Source organism: Rhea americana, unplaced genomic scaffold (assembly GCF_003343005.1).
Source record: "Rhea americana isolate MKP2758 unplaced genomic scaffold, rheAme1 scaffold_68, whole genome shotgun sequence".
NCBI classification, from domain to species: Eukaryota; Metazoa; Chordata; class Aves; order Rheiformes; family Rheidae; genus Rhea; species Rhea americana.
The window spans coordinates 1,491,025-1,514,188 of NW_028186845.1; the positions used below are offsets into that span (position 1 = coordinate 1,491,025).

Below are 23,164 nucleotides of genomic sequence, written 5' to 3' on the forward strand. Positions count from 1 at the left end.
TCACTTGTCAGATTTGAGCATTCTAAAATGTGAGATATTTAAACTCAAATCAAAACTATCCTTATTGGTGTTTATTAGCTTTTCTTCTGTTTTAATGGCTGTTTGTCATAAAATTTTCACAAGTATGATATATATTTAAAAAAGAATTAAATAGTTCAGACAAATATAATGAGAAAATAACTTAGCCCCTAATACCTGAAATGGAAGACATTCCAAAGCCAGTTGAGTCTAACATTCTCGGAGAGGAATTGTTGAAGCCTCCAAGAAGATTCTGTCGTTATTTCTGGGTGCTGTTGTCTCCAGAGACCTAGATGATCTGGGTATTGGATAAAGCAGAAGGAGAGGTGATATCCATCACATAGAATCTATAAACCTCTTAAACCAGCACCTCTTGTGTCAGTATTCTCATCTCTTCTCAGAGGCCAGCAAAGATATCTCATAGCATTATTCTGTTAACACTAACCAACGTTTTATGTAGTTATGGTACAAAAATGAAAAATAAATCTATCATGTTCAGAATACTTATTTGTTCCAGGCTGGGAGAGCTTTTACCTTTTTCTGATACAACTAGAAACTTCTACTTGTATTAGTAGGTTGATTTTCAAATACTGGTTTTATCAAGCAGATACAAGATTATGATGAGAGATTTGATGACCAAGTGACACCAGAAAGCAGCCTGCTTCTCAGGGTTCCTTGTGTGGAAGCCAAGCTTTAAAAATGGTGCAACTTTTACAATTTTTCAAAGGAAACTAGAGCTCCAAGTTTGCAAAATAGCTCTCCTCTGGTAGGAGATCTTCAAGTATTTTTTTATCCATATAGGATGCTTTAACAGGTACAAAGCAAGAAAGCTTACTAGAATAGGATTTTCATTCTCAGATAAGGTTTATCACTACAAACTAAAGTTAAATCACAATTTGGTATGGGGCAAGGAGCATACTAAGCATTAGTGCTGTGTTTTAATACCATTCTCGTTCACCATGCTGGAACTTGTATGCAGCTTTTATTACTTTGTTTTGAATGCATGGGTTTATTCTTGTTAGAGCATCACCCAGTTGTTTGTACTGACCTCTCATGTTGTATATGACACCCAGCAGTTTCTTAATCATGTCTTTATTTTCACAGATTCTCATTCAAAGCATGACATCCTTTTCACTGAATAAGCTGCATGTCTTATGTTTGCCATTGCTCTAAAACTAATTCTGTCTTTATTTTTCTTTTCTTCTCCCTTTTCCCTCCCATTTTATTTTTGTCACACACTGTTTGTTTCCTCTCTGGTTTTTAACATTACATAATCTTAAGGAATGCGATAAGAATAAGACCACTGAAGCCACTTTTTTGGAACAGCCTGACTTTTCACAGCAAATACATCACAGTAAAAAGCTTTTCAGTATTCCAGAAGTAGCTGAAGAAGATGGTGAATACTCTGAACTGCTGTACAAGCAGGGTTTAGGTATGCCCTATAAAAAGAATCCTACAAAAGCTAGAGATGCTAGAGCACCTAGGTCCTACAATCAAGACCAGCAGCACAACTTCTGGTACCCAGCCAAGCACAGAATTGCAGGCATGGAGGATTTTGCTTCAGATGACAAGGGATGTAAATATAGCCGATCCTTATCAAGAAGCCCAGACAGTGGACTAGACTGTGGAAGTGAAGAAGAGGAATCTCGTTTTAATTTCAGATACGCTTGCGATTCAGTTTCTGCCAATGTTGCATCTAGCTGTTGTGCAGAGACTATTAACTGTTCCTGCAGAAAAAGCATGAGGCCATTGCTTGCTCGCAGGAAAACCTTAACCAGACAAACCAGCATCGAAGAAGATTTTGGTGACCTGGGTCCTTCATTTGTAGAGCCCAGGAGTGAACAGGTCAAGCCCAGTTACGAGAGAAAGTATGAGACTCATAAATGTAATAGAACAGATAATTTGTCTAATGAAGATGTTCAGGGAGGCTGGAAGACCGACTTAAAAATGGCTGACACTAGGGCAGCTGGTCCACTTGCAAAGTCATCCCACAGAGATGCAGAAGACTCCCTGGTGTGTGAAATAAATCTTCCTTCTAAAATCTGCTTGCCAAATCAGTCTGTTTTCTTTCCCTTGTTCTTTTTTTTTCCTTATCTTTTTCTTTTTTTTTTCTGAATTACTTTTTAGAGTCCATCTTTTGGGCCTATCTGCTGCATTTTTCCCCTCTCCCCATTCATTTTTGTTTATTATTCTGCATTTTGCTTTATAGTCCTCTTTTGTGTCACGCTAAAATCAATATAATTTGCTTTACAATGATTTTCCCACAGAACAAATTACAATAATGACTGCTTTTATTAAAGGACAACTGAATCTAAATTTTAATTAAGGGTTAGCTGAACTATAATTTTCCAAAAGATTGTTTTTCTTTGTTTTTATTTTGCCCATCTAAATGTTGCTTTAAAAAAGGCTGTATTTTAGCTGGAAAAAATACTTCATCAGTAATTATTATTTTTAATGTTTGTCTTGAGGATTCCATTTCATGATGTTGTTTTTATTCATGTCACTCAGAATTTTCAGGATATGCTCTTTATCATGAAGCATCTCTGGACAAGAATCAAGCAATTTCTCCCCTAGTGTGACAGTGACCCAGACATATGTGGTCACAGGTTCATCATATTTCCATTTTCTACCTTCTCTCTGCACTGTCACTACTTTGCCTTCCTTTTCAGACCATCTCTTCTTGCCTTTGAAGTTGCAGACTGCATCTCTGCTTGAGAATGCGGGCAAACAGCTTCATCCAAAGGGAGAGGCCAGGGCAGATCCATAGCTTTCAAGGATGCCTCTGTGTGATCTTGCCTATTTGCATTTCTGTCCATTAATCTATGGTGGAGTCTCTATGCTTTGATAGATGCATCCTTAGGCTTCCCTGCTCCCCAAAAGACCAAAGCAAGTGCTTTACTGTCTCAGTCTACAACAGTCCAGAGTGGAAATCTCAAATCTGATGTGTTTTAAGAATAGAAATCAGCTGCCTGCTCTTCTAGCCCAGCAGTTTATTCTGAAATGATTCTTTACAATTTCTGCTATTAAAATTGGTGCCCAAGATGTATTAATCTCCGTCGCTGCATGATAAACCCTGGAGACCTTTAAAATAGGATCATTTAGTTATTAAAATAGCAACATGTTATTCAAAGTAGTGAACAGAAAGAAACAGCTGTGAAGTGAGATGAAGTATGTCTGCATTCCCTTCTGCACGTTTCARTGACCTTTAAAAGGCTTTAACAACAGAAGGCCGTTATAGAAAAGCCATTTTTGCAAAGACAGAAGAATGTACAGTTGTTCACATGCTGCAAACTGGACAAAACCATGTAGCTGAAACCAGAACAGGCTTAACTTTTCAGTGGTGTCCGATCTCCACAGCTCTAATGACTGCTTGTACCCCTCTTCAGGAGATCTTAACGTCATCTTAGCAGCAACAACAAAGGCAAAAGAATGTTTCCAAAACAATTCTTTTCTTTTCTTTTTGTTCTGATATGTGACTGCTGTTTGCAAAACTCTGCCATARTTCAGGGAACCATTTTTTCTTTTGCAGGTTTGTTAGGCAACAGTAACTCTTCAGCTAACCTTTCAGTTAAAAACTAAGTTTAGTTGCCTTTAGAGCTTATACTTCCAAGTGTGATTAACCTAATAATGTCCAATCATGTAGCCATAATGATATCACCCATGTAACTTACAAACCTGTTTTTTCTGTTGTTGTTTTTTAGCTTTTAGGTAATCCATCATCTGCAGGACGGCCTGAAAGGGCGGAGCATGCAGGGCGAAGGTCCTCTCATGGCAGTGCAGTGCCACAAAGGTCTCGACCAATGTTGGTCCCTTCCATTGGTTAGTTGGATGGATTGGTGCATTTCTGTGCTTTGCAGCCTCAGAGTTGGGAAAGCAGTCCTTAAATCAGAAACAGAGGAAGTTTATCTTGAAGCATGGTTGCTCTTATTTTCTTAAATGGAATGAAATGAAACTAAAAGTGTCTCCATCTTAATATGAACTAAATACAAGTGTACTGGGGTTTCACAAAGGATTGAATCAGAAGCCATTGACATCACTGGGAGTCTTTTCATTGAATTTAGTGAGCATTGGAGCTTTTCTAAGTTTGGTTAAGATAAGATACTATCAAATCTTACCTAAAAGGAAACTATAATGCAGGCAAGCTACTATACGATCAAAAAAAACCAATCACTCATCCATTCAGCCATCCATTCAGCCATCCATTCAGCCATCCATTCAGCCATCCATTTTTCCATTCATTTCCATCATTTTGCAATCACTTTCCATTTTCTTAACTACTTTTTGGAATTAAGCAGGAGAAAATGGAAGTTGTTAAATACAACAAATTAGTAGACTTGCATTACTGTATTTGCTGTTTCTAACAGTCATCTCTATTCTGGTTTACTCATGACTTAAAATATATGTCAGTGAATACCAGAAAATCCAAAAAGTAGTGCAGAAAAGATAATGGAATGAAGACATGATGGACAAATACGTATCTGTTAAAACTTGAGCTCTACGCTAACAAGTAAGGAATATTCACACATAAAGTCAGGAAACATAAGCAAAACAGGTACAGGAAGTATTCTGTGAARTATTAGCAGAAATTTTTTCCATGAAGGTATAAAATCACCCTGTACCCTGTTCCTAACGTGGACTTTAATTTGTGAATATTACAGGCATCATCAGGAGGACCAGGAGGCAGTGTCAGGCAATTCTTACCTGACATTTATATGAGGGAAAGATGTCACAAATTGGGACTGTCAGAAGTACAGAGATTTACCATAAAGGAATGCTGTTATTTTAAAGTATTAAATATTTTTCCCTTTTCATAGGCTTACATTGAATTGCTGTTCTCTAAACTTAAAGAAAAATTCTCCTAATGGTCACAATTATTCGGTATCTGCTGAATAGTAATTGTTATTAATGAAATCATAGATGAGAAGAAAGACACAGTTGTAAYGCATGAAACTTTCTTAGTGTCTGCAATACAGTGTGGCTACTGAGAGGTCTCATTCTGCTCCCATATCTTGGTATAAACCAGAATTATCTTCACAGATGTCAATGGAATTACACTAGTACAAAAAGGGGATGGGGGAGAATTAACTCCAGGGAGCCTCTGTGCTTCTGTTGGCAAGTTACTGTTAGCTGAACCAAATAGCTTTCAGATGATGGTATCTGGTCTGTTAGAATTTAATGTCTCTTTTCTTTTTGTCTGAAAGCAGTCTTCCTCCCTGAAGAGTAGAGGGKTTTTTTTTATATTATTTAGACTACTCAAAACTGGRTATGTATTTAAGTTCCTCTTTCATTTTATCTGCTAGAACATTTTTTTCATAAATAGCAGGAGAGTGGGTTAAATCAGATTTGTTTGAACTAATTGGGTCTCCTTTTCATTTTGATTTTAAATAAAAGACAAGGGAAATGATTAAACATATCAGCACTCACTTTCTGTCAAAAAAGTTGAAACATGGAGACTACTAAATAATGACTTTGCTGTTTAGTAGTTCAAGAGCAACGTCTTAGGAATGAGATAAAGAAATTAATTTCTTATAATCATCTATGCTCAAACAGATAACTAAACAGCAAACGAAATATTTTCTTTCAGTGGAACATAAAGAATGAATTAGTGTATTTTGTGCTAAATATGATACACAGATGTTCTTTGAGGAAGTTRCATTAGAAATGAATTATAACATTGTGTAATGCTGATAACATACAAACTACAGAACACTATGTTCAGTATCAAACAAAAAAACAAATTGCTGTAAAACTGATGATGTATGGGGCTTAGATTTCAAGAGTCCTAATTCTGGCTAAATAGACTAGTTACTAAAAATGCAGAAAGATATATATGCATTATTTCTCACTTTCAACATCGTACTGGAACAAATCACTTTGAGAATAATTGAAGCAAATATAAACACTGTATGAAACTCTGCACAAAAGTTGCTTCCTGAAAACTTGCTGGAAAAAATCTAGAAGCTATGAAATGTATCAGCAAGTCAGATAAATAAAATCCCAAGTAAATAAAGTCCCAAGTAGGACATCCAAAAGCATATAGTAGAGCATTGTGTAAACTTATCCCACTGTTTAAAACTCCTGCTGAGTAGTGAGAAAATTTCCCATGAGTAAGGGCTGCAAGTATGGTTTTAGGAGAAGGAAGCTATTATGGTTCTGTCATTATAATAAGAAATTCTGCAAAGGGTGAAAGAGAGAATGACATGAAAAGAAAGAAAGAGAGAAAGATTAAGCCAAATTTTAGACTGCTTCAATAAATGACAGTCTTACTGATCTCAGCATATAGCTTAAAAATGTGGTTACCTAGTTTCCTAGCTTGTTCCTCTATGCATAYGCCTGGAGTAGTTACTGTGTTTTTCAGCAGCTTTAAAAGGTTGCTTCAGTGATGGAAAGTTCCTTATGTAGCTCTGGGGAGTTAAATTAGTGGGAAGGACCTTCAAAAATGTAGTGTGACTAGGATTCCAGTGATCAAATCTTTCTGTAAATCATCCTGAAACTTAAATCCTTTGAGGCATTTTTTTAATTAATTTATAAATACTTTGGATTAGTATCTTCTTGCAGGTAGGATTTAAGTAAATTAACTAATTTTTGTTTTTAGGTTGTATACTTTAGAAGGTGAAGCACAGTTTACAGTGCTCTTGACCTTGCAGATCTGGCAGGTAGGATTATTTAAACCTCATAATAAAAGATGATTCCTACCTATAGAGCTAACAGTATTTACCCTATGTGAATTTTAAGAAGCACAAAGTTAAGATGCTTTAAAAAAGGAGGTGTCTATTTCTGTGATTCCCCTGCTGAAGTATTTCTGGATGCTGAGACAGACATCTGGCAAAGCTTATGCAGTGTTTAGCCTTCCTACTGTATGTGAGTCAGAAAAGAAGGTAGGCAAAGCCTGCCCTCGGAGCCTCCGCAAAGGAGACTATACAATATGTTTTAATAGATCATTCCCTTTTTCTCCATAGAAATTACAATGGACAGTAACAGTGAAGGCGGTCGGTCTCGGTCAGGTAGTGAGGGAAATATTTCACCTGTAAAAGAAGAAGCTTATTATCGCAGCATTGGTGGACACAAGAAATGGCCTCAGCAGCGTACCATGGCCTCTGAATATAGATACGGTATGCCGAACATTATTCATCCTTTCTGACAGACACATTTTAGAGCTGCGTGTTAACAAGTGCGGTTTCTGTATGACAACATTGCATGCAATGCAGAATGCAAGGGGAACTAGCTCTTAAGTCTTGTCTGCCTTGCTCTCAGGTAAGTTTTGCCAGCTCAGCTGTAAGGGACCTCCGGCCCTTAGTCATCTGTTCTGAAAGTGCTGTGCAGCYACCTTTCCATATTCAACTGAATCCAAGCACACTGCATTGCATGAACCTCTGTGAAGCTACGCTGCTAGTAATGCCAGTCAGTATTTACTCTATATACCTAAACACTCATTCATCAAAACAATTGCATTTCCACTTGATTCATGTAGACTGGACAGGGTTGAACGGTAGCTGAATATCACAACCCCATGTCCTGTAATAAGAAGCAGTGTTACCAAACATTATTCTGATCTACCAGTTGGGCTAAAGGTTGATTCACAGTGATTACACAGGTTTTTGGCTCTGTCACCTGGTAAAGAAAAAATTATTATTATTTTTAGGAATAATTAGACCGTAATGAGTAACTTGCATTACGTGAGTATGGTAATAATTATACCCACTACTGATAGTATTTGTTGCTTCATCAGCACAGAAATCATTACATGATCAACAACTCAGTTTTCGTAGCTCATAACACAGTGAACTGAAGTGTCTAACACACAACGCATAGAAGCAGCCTAGGCCATATATAGAGCTGGGAAGAGCATTCAGCTTTTTGCAAGGGGGCCTTAAAATTTAGATAAACTGTAATTTAATGTTGGGTTTCAAAGCAAACATATCTGACCAAATCATCAATTTGTGTGAATCAGTGTATATCTAGTGAATTCAGTGCAATTATGTTAATTTACACCGGTTGGGAATCTGGCTGGAGGCATGCAAAGACTGCAATTTTACATACACGGTTATATCTCTCTGTGTGTATGTATACACACATATATATGTGTATACATGTGTATATATGTGTATACACACATTCTTGACAGAACTGGCTAATGAGCTAGCTACTCGAGATGTTTGCATGCTGTTTAACTGAAGCAAACGTAACTATTCTGAGTCAGAGTTGTTATAGTTCAGTGCTTCTAATTGAGATGCACTTGGCTATAATTCATGTTTGCATGTAACTCCTATTAACTGCAGTTGAAGTTTGATGCAGAAATCCATCTTTTAAATTTTTTAAAAAAAGGGGGGGGAAAGAAAAGAAAACACCCCTTAACCTCCCTGTTTCCACTGCCTGGTGGGTCTGATGAATCATAAAATGACAACCCGACTATAGGAAGGGGAACCCAACAGGAAAGAATCCCGTTCCTTGTGTCCCATTGCTTTCTGTCCCATACGTGCCCTTCTTCCACTCCTCCGTTCTGTGCTGTGTGTCTGCGTAAAGCTTGTTGGCTGGAATTTTTTCCCTACCCTTTTGCTGTTCTGCATTTCCCCTATTCACATTCTTTTTTGCGCTCTGGACCCAGGAGTCAGTAGCTGTTCCCTCAAAGCTGTGCCCCTCTGAAATTTTTTTGCAGTATTTTAAGAATGTCAAATGTTGAATAAAATGCATCTGACATTGAGGCAAAAAGAGGAATGTTATCAACAATATTAAAACAAATGTTTGAATTATTTCCAAAAATGGGAGTCTTTAATTTGCAAGAGTTGATTACAGTAGAAATTGTATTAGTATGAAAATGGTATGTTAAAGATCTGAAATAGTTAATGCATTTTCATTGTAGATCACACCATTGTATTCTCAACTTACCATATAAAGATCTTGCAAACTAGATGAAAAATACTGATTCAGCAAAGAACATATCAAAAGTACCAGACTCCCATTGAAGTTACTGGGACTTGCACAATAAGCCAAGATTTTCAAAAGTGGCTTTTATTTTGAGTGCTTTAATTTAGGGGTCTTCAGTTTCATGTGTCTTGAAAGAGCCTGTTTTTGGGGAAAGTGCTGCTATGTGCTCTTTCAAAATAAAAGCCATTGAAAGCTGTCAAATAAAACATTCATTTTTAGCTATTTTACCTAGATGTTTTACTGAAATACATCCTTAAATGTGGTGTTGAATCACAAACGCGTTCTTCAGGTCACTTGAAATGTCTAAAATATGTTTGAGCCAAAATGTCAGTTCTCACTTTTTATGTCCTAATTGATTTGGTTCCCTGCAGTGGAGTTTAGTGCAGTGTCAGTATTGTGATATTCATGGATGATCTTTCCTAATGAGCCTATAGTTAAAGGCCGAACCTAACCATTCCTTTGGATTTTAACACACTCTGTTAGTGTTTGGTGTCATTTGGGGGCACAGCTATGTTTGCTTTTGACTGTTTTTAAACTAAATTATGGGTAGTGTAGTTCCAACCCTGGGATGAAATGTGTTTTCTTGCTTATCTGGAGAGAGGAGGTTATAACCAAGTTTTAAATGGTGCCTAAAGCATGGTATATCAACACAGCTGGGATGTGCTTTCATGTGTCTGTGAAGAGCAGAAGCACCTGTGCTAGAAAACAGGTGGATCCAAAGCATGGTTATTTTTACAGCCTACAGGACTCATGATTATGTCACTTTTACATACTTCCTTAGTTTATGGCAACTCTAGTAAACCTAACAAAATATGCTTTTTTAGCAAGTTATGTTAACGTGTGTAATTGTTAATGTGGTGTAGTACATAAGACCACATTCAGTATAAATATAACATTAAAAAAACGCTCGAACTTCATATGATATGCATTGAGTTATATTTTCCACTAAAATGCCAAACTCTTTTCAAATATGAACTGGAACATTGGCCAATTTGTATTACTGAACTGTTCTTTTCTGACTTCACTTTCATAGATGGCTATGGTGGTCATGACCATCTTTCTCCAGATATTTATGAAGAATCAGAAACAGATCCTGGCACAGAGGATATTTCTACTCGAATATTTGTTGCTCTCTTTGACTACGATCCATTGACAATGTCCCCAAACCCTGATGCTGCAGAAGAAGAGCTGCCATTTAAAGAAGGACAGATCATTAAGGTGGGATCTAAAAACAAASGAAACAAAGGACCAGTGTTACAAACAAGGTCCACTTTGTTCTCTGCATAGAAAGCAGCTTGTGTGACTAGAGTCCAAGACTTTTTTTCCTGCCAAGGTTCAGGCTTTAGCTCTTATTTGAGCTAGAATGTAGTATCTGATGCTAATGACTTTAAAATATTTAGGTAATAGGCAAAAATCTCAATGTTGCCTCAGGTATTTAGGGACTTGATTCAAATAGAGACTTAACTGCTAAGTCCAAGATGTGACTGTGAAGTCATTCCACATCAGTTCCACAAACCCTATGGAAAACTGCTTCAGAGGTGCCATCCTCTTTACTGCGGAGGTATTGCAGAAGTACTTAGCTTTATACCTTCATACATATCCAGAGCTGCTGCAGTTTTTAAAGGCTGGGCACTCTTACCTAGTGTGTTACACTCTTAACACATTTTAAATTAATTAAGGTCCAAAAATGAGGTGTCTCTTTTCCAGAGTCGTCTAAAGGCATTTTCATAGCAGGCCAAACATGTGGGTCCAGGGACAGCCTCCTCACAATTTGCAGTGGATACCTCGGCTTTCTGAGGCTTCCACCAGGGAGTCCCTCACAGTCATTGGGAGAACAGTTCCCYTTTCTGACTGCTCAGTGTAAAATATCTAAGCTGCCCTTAAATAGGGAGCAGAACACAAAYCCAGCCGATTTCAGGAGAGACACAGTGTGTTCAGCTCTGTCAATGCTCTTCCACTGGTCTTGAAAATCACACTCGGCTTGCTTTAAGCACACGTCAGCACTGGAAGAGCTGTCCCACTCTTGCTCCTATCTTAGCCATGCCTTTGACCCCAGCTTGTCGCAGATCTTATGATTGTGCAGTTGCACAGTGAACTATCTCAGCTTGCTGATTTGATTATAACAAAGTTACAGATTTTTCTCTTCAGTCAGCAGCTCTAAGTGTCTAATTCTGCAGCCCTTTGTCTAATGCATCTGATGCAAAAGAAAGCGGAGTAGTGAGAAGGAAGGACTGCTGGTTGTCCAGGGGTAACTCAGATTTAAGTGTGATCTGAAACTAAATCTGAATAAATCAAATAATTTCTAGTAATACTAGTTTTCAAGATGAAATTGCAACATAAGCTATTAAAATACTGATTTCCTCTGATTGTGTTGGTTTAGATCCTAACACAAATGTCCATAATCTAAACCACAGTATTTAATGGTAAATAATTTGTTTGCTATTTTGCTTATCTCTTTATATGACATAATATTAGATACAAAATTATGCTAGGAATATGAAAATTGATATAAAAACTTATTTTTATTTGCAAAAATTACCATTTTACTTGRGTTATTTTAATTATTTCTTCACAACTAGGTAGGTTTGATACTGAAAAGTCTATAGAGGTCACACATCAGATACTTAGTTTTAGTAATGTTTATTTTGTATTTGGGACCATGGAAATGTGTCATCTGTTGCTTTGCACTTCTCATCAAATTGTTGTGAAAGTTGCTTAGTTCGTATTTTCAAAACACTTGTCACACCTTTCCCACATAGTGGGTAAGTGGATGATGGGTGGATCTGCTGGACCAAAGGCTGCATGAAGTCTGTCCTGTGCATGCATCACGGTCACGTGTGCTGCACTGTGTGAGGCAGTAGTAATGCCGGGGATGTTATGTACTTGTAGCGACTAAAACTGAAAAATGTTCCAGCTTCAGAAAATTGAGGCTCTGTAAAGATCAGTTTTAACAAACTGATTTGGATGGAAGGGATTGATTCGGGGTGTGTGGGGGGGTTAAAAGTAAAGAGAGAAAACTGTGGTGCTTAAACAAGGAACAATCTAAAATCAATGATTAGTTTGGCCTTAAGAACTTCATTCCTTTATAATAAAGTCATAGATTGGGCCTTTTTATCATTAGYAGCCTTTATGAATTGTCTACATTTTAGAAGTTAAGACAAATTTTGGAATTACCTGTTCTCATTGAAAAAATCCGTGCTATTTTTATACATTAATTCATTTTGTCTGAAAAGATAATAGCAGAGCTTAAGTGACTACATATATCAAGTATATTAGTTGTGATACAGGATTTTTTGGATATTATTCAAAATAGCAAAACTTTAGCTCAGTTTTGCAACTAGTTAATATTGAGCATAGTACCTCAAGAAATATGAATAATTCCGTAAACATCAGTGTAAACCATTAAGTGTATTTTTTTTGCGACGCAAAGGAAGTATCTCTCACTTTTATGTGCATTTTATTGTTAACAAAAAAGTGTAATTTCTGCTGATGCASCTAAAGTCACAAATTAACAGTTCAAAATTTGTAGTATGAGTATTCAAAAACAGGTATTATATATTCACATCCAAACTGTAGTCCTCTATGACTTAGTAACCATTTTACTGTATTAAAATCATAAATGATAAAACTTTGAGTGACCAACATTATTATTCTTTGAATAATAGGTTTATGGGGACAAAGATGCTGATGGATTCTATCGGGGTGAAACCTGTACAAGAATTGGCCTTATCCCATGTAATATGGTCTCTGAGATCCAAGCAGATGATGAAGAGATGATGGATCAGCTTCTAAAACAAGGTTTTCTTCCTTTGAACACACCAGTTGAGAAAATAGGTAAGGGGAAATACGTATGCTTCACCTAACTTTTGGGTGCTATTAACTTGGCTGGATCCGCTTTGCCTTTTGTTTTTATTATATGCAGATGCATCTAAATTTTACAGCAATTTACTCCATTATGGGATACATTCTGTGTCAGTGTCTGGATGACCTTATTCAACATGTAATCTTGGTCCCACTTTCTGCTGTAAATGAGGACTTGTATCTTCACTACTGCACCTGTTTTATTTATTTATTTATTTATTTATTTATTTATTTATTTATTTATTATTATTATTTTGTCACTGGAAAGATTTCTAGACACAGAACAAGATGCCTGTGCTTTGGAGTGTGCTGTGCTGAGGTGCTTTGTGATATGCTCACTGCTGAAAAGCATAAAAAGAATCACTTATTTGTTGTTCTTTTTACTCTTCTACATTTTCCTACTTTACCAGTAATTTAAAGGGATGGTGGCAAAGGGTTATGTACAATATAATTTGGGATATTAGGAAATTTTACAGATACTACAATAACAAACCCTTTAAAAAGCAGAGGTTGACCAAGTGTTTCTCTGCTATGAATCAGTAGTGTTAAATCATTGGTTCAGTACTGTATGGAGATACACATGCAAGTATCTTAACTTGCATTTCCTTCTGAAGATATGTTTTATACAACTATCTCAATATGTTTTAAAACTTTCAACATAATTCAGAGAGTATAAAGGGCTGGAATCGGTTCAGTCCTGTTTAAAAGTGAACTGTAAAAGTGGTTGCTAGAAAACAAATCTTCCACAATTGTTTTCCTAGATTGAATAAAACCTTATCATTTCCAAAATCGTATTAGTAAATATGAGACAAATTATTGGGTTTTTTTCAAGATACTGAGATATTTAAAAATTCTCAGTCCACCATGAAAAGGAGGAGTGATTTAAGTTCTTAAATGCTGTATTTTCAAATTTGTATATTCATTTATCTATGGCATATAAATATTACCAAATACTGCTACCCACATGCACCTGTAAATGCCACTGCACATCTGCTGCTGTATGTATAGCACATACCTGTATGTCCCTTTAAAAGCCAAAAACTTGGGATAGGCACATAGTAGGACTTACAGATGTGCCTGAATCACTTAGCTGTCTAGAGCATTATTCCTCAAAGATAGTTGTTAATATGATCTACGTCGTTTGAAGTCTTTTGGAAATAGATACCTAACCTACTTTAGGTACCTCAGTAAATTCAGCTGAGGGTCTGTTTGGATTAGTAAGTGTCTTAATTTATTTCTAATTCTAGCCTCAGGTCACATTTGAATACAGAAAATAACTTGCTTGATCAGCTACATCCTTATTTGAAACAAGTTATTGATACAGAATATCCTTGAAAATGAAACTGGTTACTTACAGAGCTCCCCATAATTTGAATATTTTGTCTATTTTAAGGGTCATATGCTGCTAATGTAATTGGCTCTTTTCTGTTGCACTCAACTGTCAGTATTTCCTGAAATAGCTGAGAAATCAGAAAGCCTTAWTCCTGGACAGAGGGAGAGGCAATTCTTGCTAGAAATGTTACCCTTCCTTATTTTTGTAAGCGATTTTTTTCACTCTTGGATGTTTCTGAGAGCTGTTAGCAACCTACCCCCAGCAGTTCACCTTTAAATATTTTAGCACTTTAAAAGCATCATTTATTTTGTCTCTAGCATGAATTAAAATTACTAGTCACATTTTAAAAGAAATGAACTCTCTTACTAATGAATTTGGACAGAATAGTTAGTTTGGCTTAATTTTAAACTGAACAAATTCAGCACAGCAAACAGATCCATGTGCTCAGACCTTTGCTGTCACTGAGGCTACCCACATGGATCTGTTAGCAGAAGCAGGCTCAAAACTGCCAGTCTGTCTCATATTGTTACTCGCATTTTTAATGTCATATCAGACACTTTAACATACTGTGTTCATATGACTATATTTTTCTTAATCCTTTGCCCACATTAAATCCTTAAAAAAMAGAACTTTGAACAGCTTCATATCTTCTCTTCTTTTATTTGTATGCATTCCTTTCCTGAAGTCAGCTGTGACCGTTTCAAAGAGAGCACACGCTCTGTACACCGCAGATCCAGAAAGTCTAAAAGAGGTCTGTGCTAAGAAACAATAATTTGATTCAAGCTGTAAATTAGCTGAAATGACTTGACCTGTCTAGTTTTATTTTTCTGCCTTTGATCTTTTGCAAACCAGAAGCTGGAGAATATTGTCACGTAGCAATTACATATAGGGCCCCTTGTCGCTGAGCGCTGGGCATTCTCTTGTGCCGGAGAAGTACATCAAAGTGGGAAGTGCTGWTCTGAGACGTTAGGTGTGGGTTGGCCAGGCTCTGGGGAAACGGGGGAATGGGTCCCCCGTCTGGTACAGGCCATGCCTTCGCTGCAGATCTCTCCCCGTGTTCTGTGTAAATCCCTTGCCTTGGTAGCTGGGAGAATAACTCAAATCCCCGTGCTGCAGAAGTGAGTGATCTCCTCTGGCCGAGCACGTCGGTGTTAGCTGGTGGGCGACGTGAACGCGCTGCGCGCGCGCCACACTCGGTGTTTGCTCCTCCGTTAGCTGAGCCCGTAACGCTCACCCTCGAGCTGGACCAGTCGTAGGGCTCCTCCTCGCCCCAGGTTTCCTTTGTCGCACTTYCTACGGCTCCTCAGACCTGCCCTCAGTGCCTCTCTGTGAGTCGTACTAACAAGCCTGTTTCCCTTGCTACAGCAGCCATCTGCAAGAATCATCCTGGTATCATTCAGATTTAAAATGAAGCCCAACTTGGACTTCTCCATAAATGTTTAATATTGGTCAATAAACATTWCATGCGGTTCCTGGAAATCGCAAGTTTTATTCCTTTCCTTTTGTTCCCYACAAAGGAAATTTGTAAAATTAAAAAATAATTGAAATGTGGTTTTGTAGTGATAGAGTCTTGAAAATATTGCAGACTACTTGCATAATGGAAACCTCTTTTGTCTTGGGACAGCTGTGCGAATGTCCGTTTCTCATTCCAGTCACATCGCAGAAAGTGGAAGAATAATCCCATGCCCAGAATTCCTAATAAATTGGAGGTGGATGGGAGGTAGTAGTCACTAAATGTGGAAGTTTGACTAAAGTGAAACAAAGCAGAATTTTGAACGTTTATGTTTATAAACCCTGGTAACATCTGTTTCTTCCAACCAAGGATTGCTGTAAATTTCTGAACATTATTTGTGCAAATAATTCAGAGGATTCAGTGTCGTAGAAGAATGAGGGCAACCCAGCTGTCCAGTTATTTCTGAAATGCACKTGTTGTTTTGAAACCTGTATCTGTGTTAATAGGTTTGGTAATCTGTGGCCACCTACCATTACACTAGAGAAAATACAGAGTTTGTTACTGCACTCTTGTGAAAACGACACAGGGAAAAACTGTGCCTTGTTTTGTCTTTTCAAAATAACTTTGATAGCTTTTCCTTCCCTCCCTCTCCCTGTGACTGGAACAGAAAGGAACAGACGGAGTGGCAGACAACATTCAGTTTCTACAAGAAGGATGGTGGCGCTGTATGATTACGATCCAAGAGAAAGTTCTCCTAATGTTGATGTAGAGGTAYTGACGGGACTATTTACTCCTTTTTTTTTAAGGTTATATATCCATAATTTAGTTAATACATAGTTAAAATTAGCATTATTATACATTAGTTGGCGTATAGAAGAATAATATAAAGTTGAATAATATAAACATTGATCAGATGTTTGCAGACAGATGTATATTTAGGAAAGGTTCGTGACCACTGCACAATTAGATTTATGGTTCTTGTTCAAACACATTCAAGGAATATCCCTTGTACRATTTATCTAGTGTGGCTCAATGCATTACTTAGTCATTTATGGATACATGGTTGTGCAATATATATATATGTAYGTAAAGTAAGCGTATAAAGGAAAAAAAAACATACAGTTATAAATTGAAGGGAATGCGTCTTCCCCAACTACTGTTTTCAAATTTCCCGTGCATGTTTCCACATAAGAGGATGATTATTTCCTAGAAACATGCCAGCTCACACTGACAAGCTGATAGTGTGAAGCATGCTTTTAAATGCCTATAACCTCCCTTTCATCCAGAAAAACAAGCCTCCCTCCCACCCGAAACAGCAATATTTTACAACAGAACAGCATTTATATTACATTTTTTCTTTAACTGTTGCACAGAGCTTTCAGCAATCCATCATCTTGTCTATAATCCTTTTAAAAAAACCATAATGATACTTTAAACAACTATTGAGCATTAACTAGATCTTCATCATGGGTTTATCTTCCATTTACGTGGTTGCAGTCTCCCATCTCTTCATATTGGTCCTCAGCAACAAAGGAATCAAACAGTGCAGTCACTTTTTACATTGTTTTTGATGTTACATGGTTAAGTTCCTCAGTCACCGATGCTATTTTAGGTGTAAACTAAATGCACCGTGGTAGAACTGTCAGGCTACACTCAAAGTGTGAAGCAAAGTACTGCATATCTAGAAGCTTCTTCAGGTATCATTTAATACATCTTTTAGCTGGTGTGTAGATTAATTTGGAATTTTTTAATGGTGGAAGTGAGTCCTGCACCTGCATTTTAGAAATATTTGGGCCCTGATATTTTAAAAATGAACCAGAGTTGTGTCTTTTTTTTTTTTTTTTACAGTGAACCAAATCTGATCCTAAATTAGAGAGTGTTACAAAGTAATATGGGCAACAAATCAAAAATGTTGCACTGATACGTTGCGAACAACACTATTTGTTCTTCCTCTTTTCCATGGCCACAAGAAATTTAAAAAAATAAATTAATTTTAAATCACAAGAAATTAATACTCTGCCCCATATATAGCCTGCAGGTAAGAGCCTGGAGAGGCCTGTTACAAAGCTCTTACTAAAAAGAATCTGGTTTGTCTCCACAATTTGGTTCGTGTTGTGTTTCTCAGCTGTTCTTGTATCCGTTAGTAGAGAGAGCCGAGCCTTGTCCTCCCCACGGGACTGTCATTAAGGGCCCGTTGAAGTCGGCTAGTTCAACCCCTTGTGCAGCGCAGAGCCCGTGTCGGTGTTGAGGGTGCTCCCGGCTTTCTGCAGATGGGTGCCAAGTATCTCCAAGGACTGGGCGGATTCAGCTTGTTTGTCCCAAGAATTCCTGTGGGTATCTAGAGCCTAGCRAGAGACGTTCCTAGAGGTGGCAATGCTTGAAAAAAAGCAAACCCCCCCCCCCCCCAATCGTGTAAGTGTGTCGGATTTTGCTCTTATGGTTCAGCTCAGTTTCACCAGAATTTCTTCACCAATGTTACTTACCTAGCACAGTATGAACTGGCACGCGTTCCTCTTTCCGCAGGCTGAGCTTACGTTCTGCACAGGGGACATTATTACTGTCTTCGGTGAAATCGATGAAGATGGATTTTACTATGTAAGTTGGCTTTTACCTTGTCAGTTTGAACTGTCAGTTTGACTTGCTCAGTTGCAGCAACCCTTGCTAGCATGAATTACTAAGTGAGGGTTGGGCTGGACACAAGGTTACAATTCCATCTTGATATTTTGTGTATCAATAGGTATGACCCTATTTTTTTTTTTAAGCAACTTTATATAGTATACCTGGAAGCACTTTCAAAATGGGGTTAGTAGCATTACTCCCATGTTCCAGCTGTGCAACAGGCTTACAAAACAGTCTATTTAGCAAGCCAAGATTAGACTCCAGCCTCACAACACTCCACTACTGTGCAGATTGTAGTGGAACCCAAAAGACACTCTCAGTTAGAAGAGACCAATACCGGACTAAAGATGGCTCACTCCTGCCACCTACACACATGTATTTATGGACCGTTATTCATACAGCTCAGTGCTGCCTCTAGCATTTTACAGGCAAAATTGGACTCACTTAGTTTGGCTGGAACATTTGTATTTTGATTGCACATGTCTCTGTATGTGCATGTGGATGACTTCTTCCTAATGGGCATGATACTTCACTTGGAGAAAAAAAAAACAGAGTACTTGAAACTGCCAGCGTACTTGAAACACCTTTAAGATACACATTTTAGCATCATCTTGAATTACAGACACGTATTTTGATGAATAGCAATCACTGTTAAATTACAGAAACAGGAAAATCTAGCAGACACGAACAAGCCTGACTCTAGTTTGGATAGTGTGATGTAACCTTAGGTGCATACGTCCTCTTCCTCATTGGCTTTGAACAATACCATTAGAAGTTTTTAACTTCTTGGGAGCCTACGTTTGATTTAATTGTAATATTCACTCAGTAGAAAACTGTTCATATAGGGTGAGCTTAATGGACAGAAGGGGCTGGTTCCTTCCAACTTTCTTGAAGAAGTGCCTGATGATGTTGAAGTGTATCTGTCTGATGCACCCTCACGCTACGTTCAAGATACGCCGATGCGCGCAAAAGCAAAAAGGGTAAGCAACTGAGTAAGGGAAACTCTTAAATCTTTATTTTCCATTCCATTCCGTCTCATATATAATTTAGACATTACTTTTACCATTTTAAATCCATTTCCCCGTTTTAAATTATTTAACTTTCAAATATATAAAACATTGGAGAATAATGATTTTGCTTAGCCTTAAACCAGCATGTTGCAAATGTTTGTAAATGAAGAATCTAAATTTAAATTTTAWTTGCAGTCAATAGACTATCTCAATTACAAATTGAGTTTTGTCAGCTTTTCCCTGGTGAAAACAGTTACTTCTTAACGCCTCTAAGGTATTCCTACTACATGCAATACATAGGTGAAAACAAGAGTCCTTGCGGATGACAGACTGGTACAAGCATTCCTCCAAATACAAATTGTAAATACAACTGACAGTGTTTGGCTTTTAACCCTTAAGATTTCCTGTTCCAACTGGCATTAAACTGCCCACAGACTTCTCTTTTATGACAGACTAGTCATGTTTAGAATTTCTCATTTTTGGTTTTGTTTCATCACTGCAATACCTTTATATATTATATATTTTATATATATTTTTATTTCTTTGCTCATCTGCTTGGAAACAGAAGAAGAGTGTTCATTTCACACCTTAATAAGGCAATGTAGCCTTCACGTAAGTGAGCAACTGAAGATACCAATAATGATATCAATTAAAGCTACCTGACTATCTAATGCAAGTCTTGAAATTTAACTGTGGGGGAAAAAAGAAGAAATATGTTTCCAAAATCATTGGCCACAGAACAACAGGCTGTATACTTTAACTGTATATACTCAAATCAATTTAGTTTTTTAAGAGACAATCCTTTATAAAGGAACTCTTAGAAATTAGTGAATYAGGCCTCACTTTATAAAGGTCAACGTTTGGAACATATTTCTTCATGAGCTAAATGTTTCTGTTTTTACATAGAAAGGAGAGTTTGATGTTTAATTACCCTACAAACAAAAGCTGCATATTGCATTGTTAGCCAACCTGAGATGTACAAAGTCCAAGAACCTATATAAAGAGAAAAGCACAATACCCCCAACCCTTAAAGAGCATATGAACGAGATGATGTAAGCTGATTGATAAGTACTGTAGTTTACAAGGGTATAGTTGGTTTTAAAACTCATTAAATGCAAATATAGCTATATTTAAGCTGTCTGCCTTAAACTGCATTTTCCATGATTGGTTATACCCCATTTGCTTATCAACAATTCTGAAAAAACTGATCCCTTCATATGCTGAAATTCACTAGGATTTCCAGAAAATACACACACGTGAAATACTAGCATTTGTTTGGTTTACCAATGCAATAGAAGTCTTGATATGAAATATGCAGCTCAATGGATGCATTAGACTAAATATATGGTATCTTCAGGTGTACGTTGGGGTGCTTTACTAAGTTTTTTTTTCCTTTTTTTCATTAGAATTAGACCTTGATTTAAAATCAAAGTTGGCTTGAAGCCCCTTTGCTTAATTCATTGTTGCACAACCAGGCAGTTAATTGCTAATGTTTTAAATATAAAATAGCTGGGGTCCATAAGACATGGATTCTACTATGAAAATACCTTAACGGATAGTACCATGTTTTGTCAGCAGGGCACTGTAGTTACCATAGGCTTAGCATAAGTAGTTTTTAGCCTTTTCAGTGAAGTGTTTTTGATGATTAAAAGAAAATATAGCGCTATTTAAAAATACTTTAGGAATGCCGTCATTCTATCGTACAAGTCTTCACTTYCACTCAGCAACCTCATAGCTGCAGCATACACAAGCAGTCAGGGTCTTTAAGCTTTCTTTGATTGTAATTAAGGTTCATTTTTAGCTTTTTTTCTTTTTCTTTTCTATTAAGCCAGTGTGCCATTCTTCTCAAATATGTATACAAATATGCTAGTTAATTTTAAGGAAAAGGCATTTAAAGGGACATTAAAAAAAAAAAAAGAAAGAAAAAAGTGGGGAGGGAGATTATGTAGCATTTGCAGTAGTTCCTTCTGGAAATGGTTTGGCTTCTACAGACTGCTGATCTGTGGCAATTAACACATTTTAATTTTCTTATATCCATAGCTACAAGTGTCCCTCTTCATTTTTGTGCTCACTGTCAAGAGTACTGTAAAGCAAACCCAGTTTTGTTGGCTTTTGCCAGAACTATGGCCAAACCAGCGTATCCAACTCTGTTTAAAAGTGTGATCAACTTTGGGCTCTAATGGCATGTGTATTTCCTAATGCCTGTATTTTTTTTTTTCCTCAAAATTTATATACTAGTTTCCATAAATCCCTATGGTATCCTAAGTCACAAAAAAAATGAACCAGACATTTTATTTAAGTAAGTGGGTAATGGGACAAGTGATGTTACCAACTTTCTTGATGCTAATAGCTTTTAAGCTTTCAAACATTCAATAAATTATAACAATGTACCTAATAGGTTCCTCCTGAGAATACAGGTACATCAAGGAGAGCACCATCCCCCACAGTTCATCTCCATTCTGGGTCACCTACGTCATCTATGGGTTCTGGTAGTCCCGGGAGAGGCAGGGATATGTCCTCGAAAAAGAAAAAGGGTCTGCTTTCCAAAGGCAAGAAACTGCTGAAAAAGCTTGGTGCAGTGAAATGATTCATGTACTCCTGGACAACCTGTAAAGCTTCCACTCTGTATTTTTTTTTTAAACATCAAAACTAGGGCTTTCATGACTATGCAGTACAACTTACTTACCGAACCTTTGCATTTCTAACTGACATCAATAGAATCATGTGAATTGCATAATCAAACTAGCAAGAAAAGGAAATGGAGTTGTTGCTGTTTAAAAAAAAAATAAAAAAAAATTGAGGGATAAGACCAGAAGGAGACCACTGTTTGATTTGAAGTCACCTCCACACCTGTAACTTCACTGGATATAGCTCAGCATTTAGTTTTCTTTAACTATGAGCAGGGGAAAGAAAACCCTCTTCACTGATGATGGTTCAAAGAGATGGTCTTGAAACTCCTAGTTTAAGCCGCCTTGATGTTTTGCCTTATTAATGCACAATGATTTGTACTGTCTAATAAATATACAGCGTATACTTTGTATGTACTGTGTATTCTACTGTCTTCATCTTCCCTAAGACATGGTAATTTAAGATCAAGTACTATGTTGCTGACTCCATTCAATGTCTGATGTAACTCCTGGGAGTTTAAAAGTGTTGTGCAAAATGCTTTTTTTTTTTTTTTAAGGGGGAAAAAAAGAAAGAAAAAAACATAGAAAAAACAAAACACCCCTGTCTGGCTTTCTTTTGTCAACATAATCACTAAATTAAACCCAGATACAGTATAAGTTATTCAGAGAATGCACCCACAGTTTCAGTTACATAAACTCCAGTTTTCAAGTTCCTGGTTCAATGTTCTAAAATTACCAGGAAAAAAAGTTTTGCTCCCCATTTTTCTTTCCTGTGGAGGTGCAGTCTTTAGTTAAAAGGCATTTTCATATTGCTGATGTCAGATTCACACTAAAATGCATGTCTAAACCCCAAACTGTTATGTACACAAGCCGTAGCCAGTAAAAAGGCTGCAAAAACTGAAAATCAAGTTATCTACAATATTGGCATCTCAAATAATAATAAAACCTTACACATTGATGGCAGTCATTGGCTGTGACTATTTTGTAATTCTTGTCCATTTGTAAATTGTTTTTACTGTTTATACATACTTTTCAGACTGCCTTTCTTTTTGTAATTTACAGAGGGTTTGTAAATGAATGATCAAAGCTTCCCCATTGTGTCTTCAGATAATGTAAATTATTGTAAGATACTGTGTGCTAGATTATAACATTTAATTAAAAAAATAACTGGCCTAAGTGTGTGGTAAAGTACTGTGTGGGTGTGTGCATGTGTACAATGTTGTGTAATATATTTTATATAAATAAATAATTTGATATTTTGTAGACTGCAGTATGTTTTGTATAGCTGCTGTATGACCTTCTTGATTTCTAGACTCTG

The 23,164-nt window shown here is 37.0% G+C and overlaps 1 protein-coding gene across 1 annotated transcript in view; it reads left to right on the forward strand.

Moving 5' to 3' along the window:
- Positions 1-23,063, forward strand: part of RIMBP2 (RIMS binding protein 2) — a 67,810-nt gene extending 44,747 nt beyond the window's left edge. Inside the window, exons 14-22 of the mRNA XM_085321067.1 lie at positions 1,300-2,031; positions 3,720-3,837; positions 6,978-7,130; positions 9,977-10,161; positions 12,609-12,777; positions 16,258-16,361; positions 18,114-18,185; positions 19,055-19,189; positions 21,618-23,063. Of these exons, the coding sequence (XP_085177193.1) occupies positions 1,300-2,031; positions 3,720-3,837; positions 6,978-7,130; positions 9,977-10,161; positions 12,609-12,777; positions 16,258-16,361; positions 18,114-18,185; positions 19,055-19,189; positions 21,618-21,806 (1,857 nt within the window). The 3' untranslated portion in view covers positions 21,807-23,063. The remainder of the gene's footprint in view (positions 1-1,299; positions 2,032-3,719; positions 3,838-6,977; positions 7,131-9,976; positions 10,162-12,608; positions 12,778-16,257; positions 16,362-18,113; positions 18,186-19,054; positions 19,190-21,617) is intronic.
- The last annotated feature ends 101 nt before the right edge of the window (positions 23,064-23,164 follow it).